Raw genomic sequence first — 18,255 nt, forward strand, 5'->3', positions numbered from 1 at the left:
TTGGGGTTAACGGGTAAGGGATTTCAGGGTACGGGGTTTTAGGGTAAGGTGTTCGATGAGGGGTTAGGTAAGGGAGTTTCGGGTAAGCGGTTAAAGGGTTAGGGTTAAGGGTTTTTAGGGTCAGAGATCCAATTAACAGTAAATTATTAAGGTTAGGGACTTGCCTTCGCGGTGACACAGCCGGCGGCTACCTGTACCCTGCAGTTGATCGCCGGCAGCTAAATGCCTGCGGCTGATTGGCTGCGCCAAAACATCATTGACCACTCCCCAGGACATAAGTCTAAAGGTCACCATAATAACCCCAGGAAGACCGTTGGTCATAAACCGTGTCATTTAATGATATAGACACACACACACACACGAAGACAGAATCCTTCTAGAAACACTCAAAATAACCGCAAATACACATAATATATGAAATGAATCAAAGAATGAATTTTAATGTAACACAACTAATAAAAAATTTAAAAAACATAAAAAGAACACACTGGAAAAAAAAACTCCAAAATAAAGTTCACAGGAGCTGACCGCAGCTAAGTGTGGCTAGCATGCGATTTACCACTGCTCAAGAGAGTAATAGAGAAAGCATTGGGAAAGCAATATTCCCCTTGCACACTCGACCGGCCGCTCAAATACCCACATGAAGCTGCTGTGAGCAGAGTAGATGGATTAACCCCTCATCAATATTGATTATACAGTGTAGTAAGATAAACTAGGTCAGGTAAGTCAGATAGAAATGAAACTAAATAAGCTTATCCACACATATAAAAAATGATAGTGTCAGGCTCCCCTTCATGGGCTGTGGAATCGACCAATCATCTTTCCTTGGGACTGCAAGATACTTCATTCATCAGCAATACCATTTGGTTATGGACTATTTATATCTCTATCTAGCTGAGTATCAGATGCTTTTTATTATATCGCCACAGTTATAATTTGTTTGGCTGTTACACTTTTATATCCTTTTGCATAGCCTTCTAATATAATTTTTTTTATGGCAGTGTGGTTAGTTTGTTTGGGCACATGATTATTGACTACTTTTTCCATGTTAACCCTTTGTCTCCCCCTGACACTATCATTTTTTATATGTGTGGATAAGCTTATTTAGTTTCATTTCTATCTGACTTACCTGACCTAGGTTATCTTACTACACTGTATAATCAATATTGATGAGGGGTTAATCCATCTACTCTGCTCACAGCAGCTTCATGTGGGTATTTGAGCGGCCGGTGGAGTCTGCAAGGGGAATATTGCTTTCCCAATGCTTTCTCTATTACTCTCTTGAGCAGTGGTAAATCGCATGCTAGCCACACTTGGCTGCAGTCAGTTCCCGTGAACTTTATTTAGGAGTTTTTTTTCAGTCTGTTCTCTTTATGTTTTTTAAATTATTTATTAGTTGTGTTACATTAAAATTCATGCTTTGATTAATTTCATATGTTATGTGTATTTGCGGTTATTTTTGAGTGCTTCTAGAAGGATTCTGTCTTCTTTTGTTTGTTTATATTTCATTAACTTCCTTCAACATCGCCAGGCATTATATTATAAATAGATATTCTTTTCATATACTTATTGCCTGTTTTTCTACAGCTTTATTATATTAAGTGTTAGCGTAATTTTGTGTTGTTAGTTATAATATATAATAATGTCAATGTTTATTTAGATAATGTCATCACTGTGCAGCAGCTCAGCCTCACCACTCCTCTGTTTACACCTAGCAGGCGCACATGTGCGGTGTGTCTGGCATTGATAGCTAGGTGTAAACAGAGGAGTGGTGAGGCTGAGCTGCTGCACAGTGATGACAGGGCTCCCATGCGCCTACAGTACTCCCGTTTTTAATTACAATCAGCTGGTTCTTGATTATGCACACAGGTGGGTGATGGGTATATATGTTTTCCTTGGGCAGTGTTCTCCAGCACGCCCCTGAGGAAGGTCCTATACAGGACCGAAACGTTGGATTTATATGTGCCTGCTTTTTTTCAAATACACTTTTGCAATATACCTTGAGTGCTGTTTTTTGTCTCCTTGGTGGGACACCTGGTTTCATATATATATATATATATATATACACACACACACATATACATATATATATATATATATATATATATATATATATATAAAATAAAAAACTAGACTGCTGATTTATTGAACCAAAGTGACGGTCCTTCGCAGATGTAGTTTGTGCATAGGGTTTCAGGACCTCGAGAAAGAGCCTTTGATTTTCATGCTATAAGCACTGAAAGATTAAGACACATTATGATTTATTTTTTTCTCAATGCTTTTAAAACATGGAAAGGTTTGGGTTTAGGGTACATTTATTTAAAGGAAATAACCCTCACACAATGCAACCCTTTTATTTCTGTTGCTTTGGACAGACTGCTGCTTTGAACAATAAAACAGATGTGTTTGTTATAGTGATGCTACAATGTATTTGCGCGGTCCTAACTAGCCAACACACCATAAACTCCTCTGGCCGTAAGAGAGCTTGGAACAAAGGAAATGTACCAGAATGAGCATCTCCAGCACATTTTTGCATGTCTGCTTTCGGTCACTAAGGACATCTTTCTGCTTCATCAAGACCCGATATCGACTGAAAAACTCTTGATACGTCCACCTACGGACAGGGAGAGAAGGCGTCACGTGAAAAAAGGTTCTCTACAAAGAAAACCCCCAATGCGCAAAAGAAACAATGCTTTAGGAGGAGCAAATCCACTAACACAGCTGTGGTTTACAGAGAGGTTGCAGGATACCTTGAGGGGAATCCGGCTGCACTGATTCGTATCGTCTCCAAGACGCCGCAAGCCCGAAGTTGCTGCACTGCTCTTTTGGAGTCAAACCTATGACGCAGGACAAGACATTCATTGTGTGAACAAAACCAGCACTGACAGGAAGAAGAGACGGGGGGGGGGAGGGGGGCGGGACATGGTCATTTCTTCTGCTTGTGCATAAATCCAGCATGGCTTTCATTTTACCATCTTTTCTACACTGATCGATTGGACCTATATCCACAAGGCAAGAGACAACAGAAGTAGGTCGCTGGATTTCATCCATCTCCAAATCAATTTCCATCCACAGCGCTGTCAAGTTAGATCTTGTGAGCTCTGATTGCCCTTGTGATGAACTGAGGCCCTGATTTAATTTACGGTGAGCAGCTGCTTCTCCATAACCGGGCCGTTCTGATCTCTATTCGTTTGAAACTCGCTCAGCGCTCGTCCTGGACACTAACAAGTAGCCACACAGCGTATTGAATAGGGGACTTAGGCTGTGCCTATAGTGCCGTCGATAGCGACGGTGACGTCACAGGCAAAAGTTATGTTTCGCCGGGCGGCGGCAGCGCGGGATTCCGGCAATTTGATTTGTTCAAGGGCCGTCTCGTGACGCGAGAGCCCTTGAAAAATCAAATTTTGCCGGCTACCAGTTTTCGCGACGGCGGCGTCGCTCCGTCGCGCACACTGTAAGCACACGTGGTGGTGGCAATGCATTTGGTTTCGGGCGACGTCGCGTCACCGGCACTACAAGCGCGGCCTTAAAACGGTCCAGGACAGCAATAAAAATGTATGCATAACGAGCACTGCTATATCAGGGAATAAATCGCCACGTCTGCATGAATCCAGAAATCCACACACTAAATAAAATGAATTCTTAAAGACAAAACAATGCAGAATTCCAATATCCTGCGTATAATCAGTCATCTTGTTTTCTGCAAAGACGCGAAGTCAGCAGACAAATTGAATTTTCTCCGCCATTACTCTTCCAGTTTAACCTCCATGCTTTCAGCATTACACTATCGATACTGATACAGCTGCTTCGCACACACTTACGTGAATGGATACTTGCAGTCGTTGGGCTTGATGCAGCGCACGTAGTGAGGGGTCGTGGCATTCAGGGTCTCCATCAGTAGGTGAAGAGAGTTTCTAAACTGCAACAATGACCAAGAAAGTCAGAAATGAGAAGGAACCACGAAAGAGAAATAAGAGAATCAAGGCGTCTATACATCAATGTACAGACAAAAAGATTGTAATCATTCTTTAACAATAATAATGTTTCACATATATACACACACACACACACACACACACACACACACACACACACACACACACACAAAGAAACACATCCATCTAAATGCGACCAGGAAATCCCCTTTAAAGCTGCAGTCCTAGCTGCTGTATACAAAAAAAATCCCTTTAATATCTGCATCAATACAATCCACACAATAATAAGCAATTAGCTAAGATGCCGACCGATCGGCGAAGATTCGGCTCGGGGGTTCACTAAATGGCGGCCAGTGCAGCAGAAGAGGACCAAAGATGCAAAGTTCTGTGGGGAAGATCATGTGACCAGGCAGTCGCTAGATACAATTGGTGCACTGCTAGAGAGAGGGCAGGGCTCAAAAGGGGTGTGCCAAAGCCTGTCTCAGAAGAGGAAGGGGAGGTGACTTTGTAAATGGTTGCTATAGAAACACAAATGCTTGTTACATTATAATACATGAAAATGTAATTTATAGTTAAAAAAAAAAAATGTTACAAGTATTTTTTCATAGTACAAAAAGGATTTATTATTATTACAAAAAAAACACACACATGTAGGATATTGCTTGGTCTGCAGCTTTAATGGCATATGTTGTTGAGTTTTAAATGTTATTTAAACCAAAATCGGAAACACAGTTTCAGTCTATTCTTGAAAATACATCACAAGCAAAGCAGGATCCTTGTCAAAGGTTAACTGGCCTTTTAAAACTTTCTGTTGGTGTGTATATATAGATAAGTAGCACTAATCACAACCCTCATCCACCTTATAAATAATTCATTGTATTGGACAGGAGTATCAAGACAAAAGTGGTGCAGTTCCAAGGCAAGAAATCTGCCCCATAGGTATCAAAGAAAAAAACCCCATAGAAATCAATAGGATTTGTCTTTGATACATTACTTCGGGGTCTAGAATATGTTGCACCACAATTGCCCCAGTCTTTCCTTGACGTGCATCTTTTTGCTGGTACGTTTGGGTATTTCCAGGTTACCTGATGGCCCACTGTCTTTTTATGCTCTTTGCTGGCTTGGTGGGCCGTGGGTTTGGCTGGGCGCACACTAGTGCGAGATAAGACGGTACGTCCCGACGGGGTCGCCGAGCTCGGACTCAGGCTCTGCACCTCCTCTTGGAAGAGCTCACTCAGCATCTTAAACTAGTATTAAAAGAAAACAATTCCTTTCAAATCAGAGTAGGTGTTACCTTGCAATATACCGTCACCCGCCCCACCGCGTCTTACGGTAACCCCACAACGCTCCTCTACCAGGTAAAGGCTTCACAGATGGTTATTTTATTACAAATGTAACCATTTCTAGTTATTTCAATGTATTATTTTCAGCAAATTCTTTGATCCGGACGGAAGCATTGTGTCTGCAATAAAAAGTGAATTCTTCTCTGAACAAGAATCGGTGCTTCAATGTAACAAACCGTGCCATATAGGCTGCGTCCATACAGCCTCAGCCGGCGCTCCTCCGCGCTGACACTGAGGCTCGCCTGCCCGGTCAGGAGCCATCCCATGGACTGGCAGGCGAGCCAGCGTGCGCGATCGGGAGGCGGGGCAGTGACGTCGCGGGGTCGCCTGCCAGTCCATGGGATGGCCCCTGACCGTCGTTCGGTGGTCAGCTGAAAATCCCAACGCCACAGCACGCCTGCGGATGCTCGCGTGAGCCCCCTCTCAAGACATCCTCATTGAGGATGCCGGGGCTCAGCGCGGAGCGTCCGCACGGTGCAGCGCTGCCTGTCCTTCCATGGACGCAGCCTAAGACATGAAGGAAAGCTACCTAATCTCTATTAAACAACATCATTAGAAACTTGAAGTTATGCCAACAGAAGTATAAAAGGAAACAGTCACGGCCCAATGGGAGAGCACTTTTAATTTGGCAAATCAAAACCCCGGTGTATAATGGTCACAGGGCTAGACACTTTGTGAACGCAAGGTCACGCCTTGTATTAAACAAACTGCAGATGACAGCTTCATAGGCTTCGTTCCCTGTAATTATGGGTTATTCTGTTTCTAAAAAAAAAAAAAACACAAAAAAACCCCAAGTGTTTTTGCCGCATTTGATCCCCTCTCAATGACATCTGTCATGCTGTCTTTTCATGCTGTCAATTACATTTTGCTCTCTGGGGAAGCGAGCTTGCCATGCACTTATAAGCAAAGCATTGTGTGCCTGCTGAAGTGATGTAGTGATAATTAAGGAAGCTTGGTTAATGTTTACCTTCTGATGAATGGATGTTGAACACGGGAACGATAAATGGGGGGAAAAAGCAGTCACTATACGCTGAGATTAACTGGTTAAGTTTGCCAATTAAACCAAATATATCTGCTGCATTTAAATACACATGTAACAATATCGCAACGACTGAAATGCCTGCATGGCACAAATGCAGTGTATTCCATCAGTAACAAACACAACTTAAATAAGTTATGGTGGGTAAAAGAAATCAGTAACAAACCATCTATCCTTCAACAAAGGATCTACCCTATTATAGTATATATCTATCCTTGTTCAACAGATTAGTGCATCCCTACATTCTTGATTGAATGACTTATAGAAACATGTTAAAGTAACACACGCGCTGAATCTTTGATCACCTGTTCTTCTACTGAGGCTGGTTTGAAGATTCTGTATTAAGATTCTTCTGCAGATATCCGCAAAAAGGAATAGAGGCTGGGGCGCTCCCTTATTTATTAGGCTTGTGGTGTGGCCTATGTTGTAATGTGTAACCAAATAAGGGGTAGTGTATACTTGCCCTTGTTGTTTTCTGCAGCTGGACCTGTAGAGAAGATAAAGCCCGGAATCTTCTTGTAATGACAGTAGAATCGGTGGATTGGTCAGCGCACGGGTTTTTCGCTCACAGGATGAAAAGAGAAAATGAGGGACACGTGATTAGTGTCAAACCATACAAAACATTTAACCAGTAGTATAATGTGGTTGTTTAATAAAAAATGAATAAAAAATGCTTGGATAAAAAATCTTTTAAAACACTTTGTTAAAAGACTGAATTGGGGCTTGGATGCAGATGTCTAAGTAAAAATACTTCAATGGATAAAAAAGGGTTTCTGTGGTTGATGGTGGTGTGAGGGATGGGACATAGAAAATATAAAAATAAAAATATATATAGAGGGACTGTGGGGGCCGGTGATTGGCGAGCTTGTGTGCAGCCTGCTGCCAAACAGGAAAAGTGATGCTGCTTGTGCAGTAAAAAACAGTAAAAAACAGCCTGCTGTCTGGCAAAAGTGGTGATGCTTGTTTGGCAGTAATCGTTATGTTTGAGTGTTTGCCAGAAGCAATGGATTCCGCCTCCTTCTGCTTGAGGTGGTATGTGGTGCTGGTAAATGAAGTAAAACGGAGTTTTCTGGTGTAGGGGTGACTGCCTACTCCTCCTTATGGAGGTGGTATGTAAGTGGCTTCTCTCCCGGGTGCCCGATTCAAAGAAAAAAGGGCCGAGACCGGTGAGTGGGTTAAGGTGAGTTTATTAAGTAATATACAGCAGAAAGAATAAAAACACTTACAATACAGCTTTGGCAATAGCCCAGCTGCAGCCTGATCGTCCGATGGCGCTCCTCCGACCGGTGTATCCCCCGTGACCGCGTCCGATGGCGGGAACCGGAAGGGGAGGGCTTACCGGATGTCAACAGGCTGGCTGGGTCCTTCAGGTAATGGGCTCCGGCAGGGAACTACGCGTTTCGCAGTGATGCTTCGTCAGGTTACTTAGACATCTGCATCCAAGCCCCAATTCAGTCTTTTAACAAAGTGTTTTAAAAGATTTTTTATCCAAGCATTTTTTATTCATTTTTTATTAAACAACCACATTATACTACTGGTTAAATGTTTTGTATGGTTTGACACTAATCACGTGTCCCTCATTTTCTCTTTTCATCCTGTGAGCGAAAAACCCGTGCGCTGACCAATCCACCGATTCTTCTGCAGATATCCGGCCTGTGAATTTGCAGCCAATAGCAATTGTAATGATTAATTTAGCATAATATTGTTGCAGGTCTGGTGGTTGCTTAATAACAGCTTACTGCAGAAAACAGTGCTAGTGTTCATGCTGTACTTCGGTCCCCAAGCACGGTCAGGTTGTCAGGATATCCCTGCTTCAGCACAGGTGGCTCAATCAGTCCCAGCTTCAACACAGGTGGCTCAATCAATCCCTGATCAGCACTGGTGGTTCAATTAGAGGCTCAGTCATTGACTGAGCTCCTGATTGAGCCACCTGTGCTGAATCTGGGATATCATGAAAACCCAACCTGATGGGGGGAAGGGGGGGGGGAGGTTCATGGGGAAACCTGCAGTACTGTACGGAGAGTCACTGTTTTCAGATATGAGTACATCATGTACACATTGCGCTGTATTGCATATGCGTTTGCGGAAACCCTTTACAATACTAACCTTACTTGATTTCAGCACTTTCATTTGTTCTTCAAACACGGTATCTTTGTTCTTTTCCAGAAACCCTTCACATTGATATTCCACCTGAAAATATCAGTCATAACGGGGGGGGGGGGGGGGGGGGGGGGGGGAATGCAATTGTATTCAATATCACATTTAATTATCTTCCTATAAGGTGCATCCAAATTAAGCAGTTACCTACTAGAGAGCCGAGGAGGGCAACTCCAGTCCTCAAGGGCCATCGACAGGTCAGGTTTCAGGATATCCCTGCTTCAGCACAGGTGGCTGAATCAATGACAGCCACCTGTGCTGAAGCAGGGATAGCCTTCAAACCTGACCTGCTGGTGGCCCTTGAGGACTGGAGTTGGCTGCTCCTGTACTAGACTATAGTCAGAAGCAATCATGTAACTATGGGCCTCATGCAGAGAGCAGCGCTATTTAAAATTGGAGAGGGGAATAAAAAGTAGGTTTAATGGAGAGTTTTATTCTCCATATGCAGAAATGGGCGAAATCCGCTATTTTTAGCATTACTGCATGTGGAGAATTGTAAATGAGGAGATGCGCACAGCTGAAAGGGGGGGAAAAAAAATCGAGCATTTTTTTTTTTCTCCCTATAGCCGGCTTCTTGCCAACTTTAGTTGGCGGAGAAAATTGAAGAAAATTGCGCCAAAAACAGCCGCTAGATGGCGAGCGCGCCTTTCTGAATTCGGATATTTTTCAGACTGGCGAGATGTAGTTTCTCGCCAGCGTCGCAGCGAGATTTTCAAATAGAAAAAAAAAAATGGCGCGTTTTTCCTACCTCTCCATTTTCAGTTGTTTTTTGCGCGATTTTCTCCGGAAAATGGCGAGATTTTAAATAGCGCTGCTCTCTGCATGAGGCCCTATGTAACCAATCCTGGAAAAGCTACAGCCAGACTAACTTTGCACTGCCGTTGTAAGCCACGGAATCCAGGCGGGTGGTGGGAGGGGGAGAGAGAAGGGGGGCGGGAAGAGAGAAGGGGGGGGGAGAGAGAAGGGGGGGGAAGAGAGAAGGGGGGGGAGAGAGAAGGGAGGGGAGAGAAGGGGGGGAGAAGGGGGGGGAGGAGGGGGGGGGAGAAGGGGGGGGAGAAGGGGAGGGGGGGGAGAAGGGGAGGGGGGGGAGAAGGGGAGGGGGGGAGAAGGGGAGGGGGGGGAGAAGGGGAGGGGGGGGGAGAAGGGGAGGGGGGGGAGAAGGGGAGGAGGGGAGAAGGGGAGGGGGGGGAGAAGGGGAGGGGGGGGAGAAGGGGAGGGGGGGGAGAAGGGGAGGGGGGGAGAAGGGGAGGGGGGGAGAAGGGGAGGGGGGGAGAAGGGGAGGGGGGGAGAAGGGGAGGGGGGGGAGAAGGGGAGGGGGGGAGAAGGGGAGGGGGGGAGAGAAGGGGAGGGGGGGAGAGAAGGGGAGGGGGGGGAGAAGGGGAGGGGGGGGAGAAAGGGGGGGAGAGAAGGGGGGAGGGGGGGTGGGGGGGGAGAAGGGGGTGGAAGGGGGGTGGGGGGGACAAGGGGGGGGGGAGGGGGAGAAGGGGGGGAGGGGGGGTGGGGGGGGGGAGAATCTCTCGCTCTGTGTGAAGGGTCCCATACAGAAGAACAGCCTGTCCCTCCCCACAGGCAGCCATGGGTTTTACTGTCCCCGGAGCCACCGTGTTTCGCTTTAGTTGCCGCGGTTCCAGGGGCAGCGTGTCTGGCAACATCTGTGCATTGGACTTTTTTTTAAGCTGCCCCTAAAGCAGCAATCCCTTTCTTATTATTTTTAGCTCTAAGATTGAAGTAGGAGGTCTCCGGGAGCTAAACGGTGTTCATTTCCGCTCCGGGGAACCCCCTGCTCCCCGAGATACTTGGCTCCATAAGGGGTGCCAGCAGCAGCACCGCATGGGCCATGTGGGTTTAAATGTCCCGCTGGAAGCCGTGATGTCATTCCTTGTGGCTTCCTATTGGCCTGCGTGACCAGGACCTTTAAACATGTGGAGCAGCTACCAGCCCCCCCCCGTACAGAGGCAAGTATCTCGGGGAGCTGGAGGTCCCCCAGAGCTGTAACCAACGCGGTTTAAATCTCCAGAGAGCCCCTGCTTGAAACCTATTAGAAATAACATGTGCTGCTGCTTTAATGGTATGAAATGGAAAACCAGATCTCCCCCAGACACTCCATCAAACTGACAAAGAGGCTTATTGCATGTAATAAAATCACAGGTGTCTGTCCCATAATGGGACTTCTCAGGACCTCATTTACAATTTGGTATTTAACAACTGAACCAGAGCGATATTTGTTCATAATCTGTGGGAAACTCTTCATTACATATTATAATACGAGTGAAATGAACCACCCCGAGTCAGGGTAAATGGGTTCCTTCTGCATACAGGGGATTTGCTTTTCACGGATAACCATGAGTTTATCTGCACAAATATAGTAGCTGGCCACTTATATTAGGCGTAAACATCAGTTTGAAGCAGCAGACCAAGCTTCCGTTTTTTTTAACATTTAATTATTTCCCCCTTTAATATGTGCATCAATACACAAACCACACAATGATAAGTAATTAGCAAAGTTGCCAATTGATTGGCGAAGATTCGGCTTGGGGGTTCTCTAAATGGCTGTCATTGCAGCAGAATAGAACCAAAAGATGCAAAGTTCCTGTGGGGAAGATCATGTGACCAGGCAGTCACTAGATACAATTGGTGCATTGCTAGAGAGAGGGTAGGGATCAAACAGGCGTGTGCCAGAGCCTGTTTCAGAAGAGGAAGGGGATGTGACTTTGTAAACGGTTGCTATAGAACAAATAAATGCTTGTTACGTTATACTACATGAAAAATTTAGCATTTAAAAAACAAAAAAACTAATTCTGAATGACGAGTATTTTCTCATTGTACAGAACTGATTAATTAAAAAAAAAAAAACTAACAAAAAACACACATGTAGAATCTTGCTCAGTCTGCAGCGTTAAGATGGGGCTGAAGGATGGAATCGGACGTTTGGTCACGGCTGTCTCTCCGCTACCAAGTCTCCGTCGGCGTTTGGCTGCCGAGGGACCCTCTGCCGCTGGACACTCAGCCGCTGGCTGCTACGTTAAGGTAAGTTAATTTAAGGGTTAATTTAGCAGTTAAGGTAGGGTTTAGGTTTTTAGGGTAGGGTATTAGGATAAGGGGTTAGCCAAAGGGGTTTAGTGTAAGGGGGTTAGGGTAAGGGCGTGCGCAAACTGGGGGGCGCAGCGCTTACAGAGGCCCCCCGCCTCCCCACAACATTTAAATTAAATGCGGGGAGAGCGCGCAAGGCCTCTGTATGTCTCTTACCTGGACTTTGCCGGCTTCTGGCGACACGTCGCCATGGCAACGTGGCGTCAAATGATGTCACCGGGTCACTACATCAGAAATGCCAGAGAAAAGGTAAGGGTGGGAGGTGGGGGGGGGGCACAAGCAGGGAGGGAGGGAGGGCAGGCAGTGGGGCGCAGACAAAAAAGTTCGCACACACCTGGGTTAGGGTAAGGGGGTTAGGCTTTTCATGGTAGGGGGTAGCGTTCGTATTATGGGTTAAGATTAGGGGGTTTAGGGTAAGGTTAGGGATTTACCTTAGCAAATCGGCTGGTGGCGAGAGGTCCCTACGAGGAAGTGAACAGCAGCTACACGCCGGCGGAGATTTGATCGCGGCAAAACGGCCGTGACTAAAAGTTCTAGACCGCTGAAGAAAATTTGGGGGATAGGTGTTTTTTTTAAAATAATTTGTCGAGATGTATGTATGTATGTATGTATGTATGTATGTATGTATGTATGTATGTATGTATGTATGTATGTATATATATAAATAAATAAATAAAAGCCAGCTTCTCCTTTGACATATTGGAGACAGTGAACGAGACATATAATCAGTGAGATGAATGCATTACTTCTCCTTTGTCACGGTGGCAGAGAATGAGGGCATTTCCATTCTCTCTGCGTCAGATGGCAAATGGATATTACAATCACGTCTTTGGGTACAACAAATAAGTGCGTAACGGTTACCTTATCAGCAAAGTGCTGGATGATGAAAGCTACGTTGGACAAACGAGGCTTTTCAAACAAAGCACATTTCTTAAGATGCGTGTTGTACAACTTCTGAGCCCAGGTGTTATCTGAGCCTTTGGGCATCTGCAAGAGAAGAGGGTTTTTTTCAAATGTGAGCAATTTGGGATACGCCCTTCCATACCCTCTCAAACATAGCTCACGTGCCACATTCCTTTGGTTAAGAAAATGAGGCCAGCGCATGGAAATGACAGGAGGTCTGGCAGGGAAGAATGAGGAATGAAGCATGAAGTTAAAATGACTAATGGAGGTGAATTTCCAAAAGAACATAAAAATAATGAGACGACGCTTTCAGGACTGAAGCCACTCAGAAATAGACCAAGATGTGCCAAAGTGTTCGCACGCCTGGGATACCTGAAAATCAGCCTATTTTCATATTTATATTTGGGGGGGGGGGGGTTCTCCCAGTTATCCCCCAACATCGAGTATATATAGGGATTCCGGTTTTAGGTTGTAACCAAAAAAACATCACCGACTGATCATCTTGCAGTTTCGGTTAAAACCGATAAACACCGGAAATGAAGCACCCTTTCCTATTAAATTCCTGGTGCTACATCCACAGGTAGTAGACAAAGGCATCATGGGGGCGTATGGAAACGAAAAAGAAAAGTGCGCCAGTAAACACCAAATACAAATGCGTGTCAATTTTTTTTTTACATTGTTAACACTGATAAACACAGCTTTTTTTTATTATTATTATTAAATTAAAACATCGGATCTTACGGAATTTTTGAAAACATAATCACCAAAAAAGAGAATCCCTAAATATAAATGACACTATTTGGGGGTACAGTACAATTCCGATAGTCCGGCACCACGGTACCAGGTTATTAGATATTCCGGACTATTGGGTCTCCAAGGTACTTTTAGAACTACTGTAATACAGTACTAATAAAGCAATACCTTCAAATACAGTATTTTACTCACCAATAGTTTGGAGATGACTCAGAAGTGATACAAAAGCAGCAGATTGTTGTACAGTTTTCACTTATTATACACAACACAGCGAGATTACGCTCAGCAGAGCGGAAAATGGCGGCCCAGAATGCAAAGCAACAAAAGGCTCACTCCGCTACCAAAACTCAGGCCGCGTCCAGAGTGTTAGCTTTCCAATGGAGCCTTTTTCAAGAGTTCTTCCATTGGGAGGCCGAAACGTTGAGCTAGGAAAGACACATTTATTGTGCCATTTGGTGTGACATCTTTTTTCCCCTTTCTACATACTGTAGTACAGTTTAGTACGTTAGCAGAAGCACCCGATCCAATAATTTGGTTTATTAGTCATATTGTGTGCCTCATATAAAGTAGGCCTCTTACCTTACATTCTTCATCTAGCAAATCCAGAATACCCATTTTGGCCTCAATAAGATTGATGCAAGGCTGGTTGTCATAAAAGTCAATTAAGGTCCAGGGAATTTGTTCCTTCATATACTCCTCTTGTTCCAGCTTAAAAACGTGCTGTAAGGAAAAAGGACCTATTCAATTAAATGTGTGGCTGCAAATTTAAACAGGTCTAATTTAGCCATATAATGCATGGTCAACACTGACTGCAATTCATCATCAGAGCCCCAGTTATTTTCTACCTATAAATGCATCTCATTCTGGCGACCCCTCTATGAAGAATTAAAGCGAAGGGAGAAAGCTGTATCCAGTTGGAACTTTAAAAAAAAAAAATCCTAATTCAAAGCACTACAATAAATATGGATTTCAGCCTACAGGATAAAATAATCCAATTGTCCCAGTTTACCCAGCAAAAAACCCAAAGCACCACATTGACCAAGAATAAATGTAAATAGTATAAAAAAAAAAACAACAACATGTTAAAATCATCCAAATTATGTTGGGTTTTTTTAAAATAAAGATTTAGACTCCATGTTTAGAACATCCTGCTATACTATCTCTCTCTGTTCTATTGCGGTCATATAAAACTTTGCTGGTTGGACCCTTCCAGACATTTCTATTATACCATAACAGGCTAGAACTGGGGTGCGTGAAGGATTTTTTAGGGGGGGGGGGGGGGCGCGGCGGTTGCTGAGGCCCCGCGCTCTTCCCCAAGGCCTTTACATTAAATGCTGGGGGATCGCGTGAGGCCTCTGCAATTGAACTTACCGAGGTTCAGCCGGCTTCAGATGACACGTCGCCATGGCTACGCGTCGTCAAATGACGCCGTGGGGTCACGTGACGTCACATGACCCATGGCGTCATTTGACGCCGACAGGAAGGTACGGTAGGGCGCGAGCACCGGGGGAGTGGAGGCACTACAGGTGGACAACTCCAATCCTTAACAGCCACCAACAAATCAGGTTTTAAGGCTATCCCTGCTTCAGCACAGGTGACTCAATCATAATGACTGCGCCACTGATTGAGCCGTCTATGCTGAAGCAGGAATATCCTGAAAACCTGATCTGTTGGTGGCCCTTGAGGACTGGAGTTGGCCAACTCTGGATTATGTGGTCTCAATCTAAGGAGTCAAAATTTCATATATTCCGTTTTGTGGGTTTATATTGTTACCAATGAATGTATTTCCAAAAGAATATGGTTACTCGTGTTGTACTCTCTCCACTGGTGTTACTGCCAATATGAAGAAGCAAAAAAATGTGCCGGCTGATGTAGGATAACCGGAGATCTGAATTCCAGTAAATTGAGCAAAGTTATTTGGCCACTCAACCCTGAACTGGGAACGTTCCAAGCACTTCGCTTGAGAAGAAGACAACAAAAACACTCACCAAATTAAACTGCTGTTGTAGCTTTTCGTTGGCGTAGTTTATACAGAACTGCTCAAAGCTGTTGATCTCAAATGTTTCAAACCTGTAAATATGAAGAGTTCGGGGATATTTGGTGTAAACCAAGAACAAAATCGTACATGGCAGGGCTCATCAACTGGCGCCCCGTGAAGGGTCATGTTGTGGCCCGTGGACTCGGTTCCTGCTCATTTTATTCGAGCTGCTTAGGCAGCTAAGGGCAAATGTCTCACACTGAAACTCACTTGGCAGGTAAGGTTATTTAAATATATATGGTACAGATGTTCTTTGTGTGTATAAAATGACGTTGCAATAATCTTTTGGCCCTTCTGCTCCTAATTGTTTTATGATCTGGACGCTTTGGAGTTGGAATTTAAGAGCTCTGTTATACGGAAAGCTACTAAACATGGGTCAAATAATACATATAAAACATTGCAAAAAAGAATCACTTCATCAATCTGTATAAAATTATACATAGCTTTTACTGTTATTTATGGATAATGAAATATAGTGGTTCTACAAAAAAAAGTGTCAACATTGACACTGGCCTTTATTTTTGTTTAAGGAGGACACAAGATAGGAAAATATTTGTTTCTGATCACATTAATATTACAATATGTACAAATCTCCATGAACGGAAATAAGACACCAACTCAATTCAGACACCAGTGTAGAGTTAAACACTAGCACATGGAGTTCCATGCTCTTCTTTATAAAGCACTGTATAGACACGCCACTTCAGCAATATGGTGGATCAATAAACACTGTATTATTTAAATGGAGTGCCCCATACATTATTTTTTGTTTTATATACTACTTGCATTGTGATATGAGTATATGAGCACCCCATTAGCCTATAAAAGTTTACACCAGCTGGAGTGTGTATGTGTGTGTATGTATATATGTGTGTATATATTATGTGTGCATGCGCTATGTATGTATGTATGTATACATACACACATAATATATACACACACACATCATACATACATATATAGCAGGCACACAATAATGACGACTACAACATTTATTTATTGAGAAAGGCTTCATTGGGAGTCAACACATCAAAATAAATATTGTTTTCATTATGGAGTGTCTGCTATGTTTGCTCTGATTAATATGTGACTCGTGTGAGAGTCAGTTCCAGCACCCAGAACAAACCTACAGTTTGCAGAGTGCCCAGTTCTCTTTTGTCTATATATCGGAATACCAGATGCCCAGATGTTCATTTAGGTAAATATTCTACCGATTTAGAATAGCTACTGATTGCTACCTTAGGTCTGAGAAACAACTTACAACACAATATAATACATCTGTGGACAGCTAGAGAACGATAAACATGTGCTTACCCATAAATATCAAGAACTCCAATAAATGAATTCTGCTTAGCAGAGGAAAGAAGAGCTTTGTTGACATGACATACAATCCAGTTAAACAAGTAAGCATAGATGTGCTTGGACAGAGCATCCCGAGCATTGGTGGCTTGTAGCCTTGTAATTGGCTTGATGTAGGTCTCAGCGGCAGTAACAAGCTTCTTATGGCAGAGCCAGTGGGACATATCGTCATACTCCACCCCCATGAGGTCACAAAAGATGTTAAGAGGTTCGTGTTTTGGCTGCAATTAAGGGAATAAAAGCAACTTCAGTCATCAATTTTGGAAAAATGAGTCATTATGGGGGTCAAACACATGTCGTTTCTATTTTTAACAGTTTTCATACTCAAAATGGTCTCTTGTATTCATTCACGTGTCACAAACAGGATTTTCAACCTCTTCCAGATGCCCGAACATTAGGGAAGGGCAAATATAGTTGAACCCAAATAAAATGCAATCAAGTTGGACACATTTGCACGGCACACTGCCATATAAACCAATGGAAAGTGTGTTGGTTCACATTGTGTTGATTCCACCACCTTACAAATCATGTGTGTAGATGAATACATAACTGACTAATATAGCTGACAATTCGCCAAAATACGTTTCCAAGCGGATCCCTATTGGCAGATTTTTACAGATAAGAGTGCAGAGATGGCGAGGTTACCTTCCTCATACTGATAGCTTCAGGAAAGGTGGGAACATATATATATATATATATTAAAAAAAAAATATATATATATCTTCTTTTTTTCTTTTTTATACTATATTAGTGAAAGCACTGTATGTTTGCCTGCCTGCCTGGATGTCCGGTGTCCCTAGGGGAAATCTCATTGGTCCCTTGGCCCGCCCGCCCCCGCACACTTCTCATTGGCCTGAGGCGGAGTGACGGGCCAAAGGACACACAGGGACACACACACACAGGGACAGGGACACACACACACACAGGGACAGGGACACACACACACACACACACACACACACACACACACACACACACACACACACACACACACACACACACACACACACACACGGACACACACACACAGGGACACACACACACACACACACACACAGTGACAGACACACACACACACACACGGACAGGGACACACACACACACAGTGACAGACACACACACACACAGTGACACACACACACACACGGTGACAGACACACACAATGACAGACACACACACAGTGACACACACACACAGTGACACACACACACACACACACACACACACACACACACACACACACACACACACACACACACACACAGTTACATACATTAGCGGGGCTCACAGTTAGCAGCACCCGCGCGCACCTCCTCCTCTCCCCCGGCGCAGCTACATTCAGCGGGACACACACACACACTATTATTACCCCTTCAGCGCCCGCCCCCCCCCACCCAGTGTCAGCGGCCGTGCGAGACCCCCCCTCTTTATCTCCCACCTCTCCCCCCCCCCACACATATACATCCCCCCCTCCCCGGCGCTACAACTCACCCCTCCCTGGCGGGGGAACAGCCAGTGGCCAGGCAGGCTGCCTCGCGGCGCCGAGTGCCCCAGATGGCGGCGCCCGGGACACAGCGGGGGAGCGGCCACAACACGCTGCCTCTCGCCTCAGATCCACGTGGGACCTGCCGGATGGG

General features: G+C 44.5%; 1 protein-coding gene across 5 annotated transcripts in view; it reads right to left on the reverse strand.

Annotated features, from left to right (window-relative positions):
- Window positions 1–18,255, reverse strand: part of MYO5A (myosin VA) — a 121,832-nt gene that overhangs the window by 46,467 nt on the left and 57,110 nt on the right. For all 5 annotated transcript variants that reach the window (XM_075575704.1, XM_075575707.1, XM_075575706.1 and 2 more), the window contains exons 10-18: window positions 16,573–16,838; window positions 15,209–15,290; window positions 13,800–13,940; window positions 12,426–12,551; window positions 8,424–8,507; window positions 5,021–5,182; window positions 3,822–3,919; window positions 2,751–2,837; window positions 2,506–2,614 (exon numbers count right to left, since the gene is read on the reverse strand). In XM_075575704.1, the coding sequence (XP_075431819.1) occupies window positions 2,506–2,614; window positions 2,751–2,837; window positions 3,822–3,919; window positions 5,021–5,182; window positions 8,424–8,507; window positions 12,426–12,551; window positions 13,800–13,940; window positions 15,209–15,290; window positions 16,573–16,838 (1,155 nt within the window). The remainder of the gene's footprint in view (window positions 1–2,505; window positions 2,615–2,750; window positions 2,838–3,821; window positions 3,920–5,020; window positions 5,183–8,423; window positions 8,508–12,425; window positions 12,552–13,799; window positions 13,941–15,208; window positions 15,291–16,572; window positions 16,839–18,255) is intronic.

This window comes from Ascaphus truei, chromosome 18 (genome assembly GCF_040206685.1).
Source record: "Ascaphus truei isolate aAscTru1 chromosome 18, aAscTru1.hap1, whole genome shotgun sequence".
Taxonomy (NCBI): Eukaryota; Metazoa; Chordata; class Amphibia; order Anura; family Ascaphidae; genus Ascaphus; species Ascaphus truei.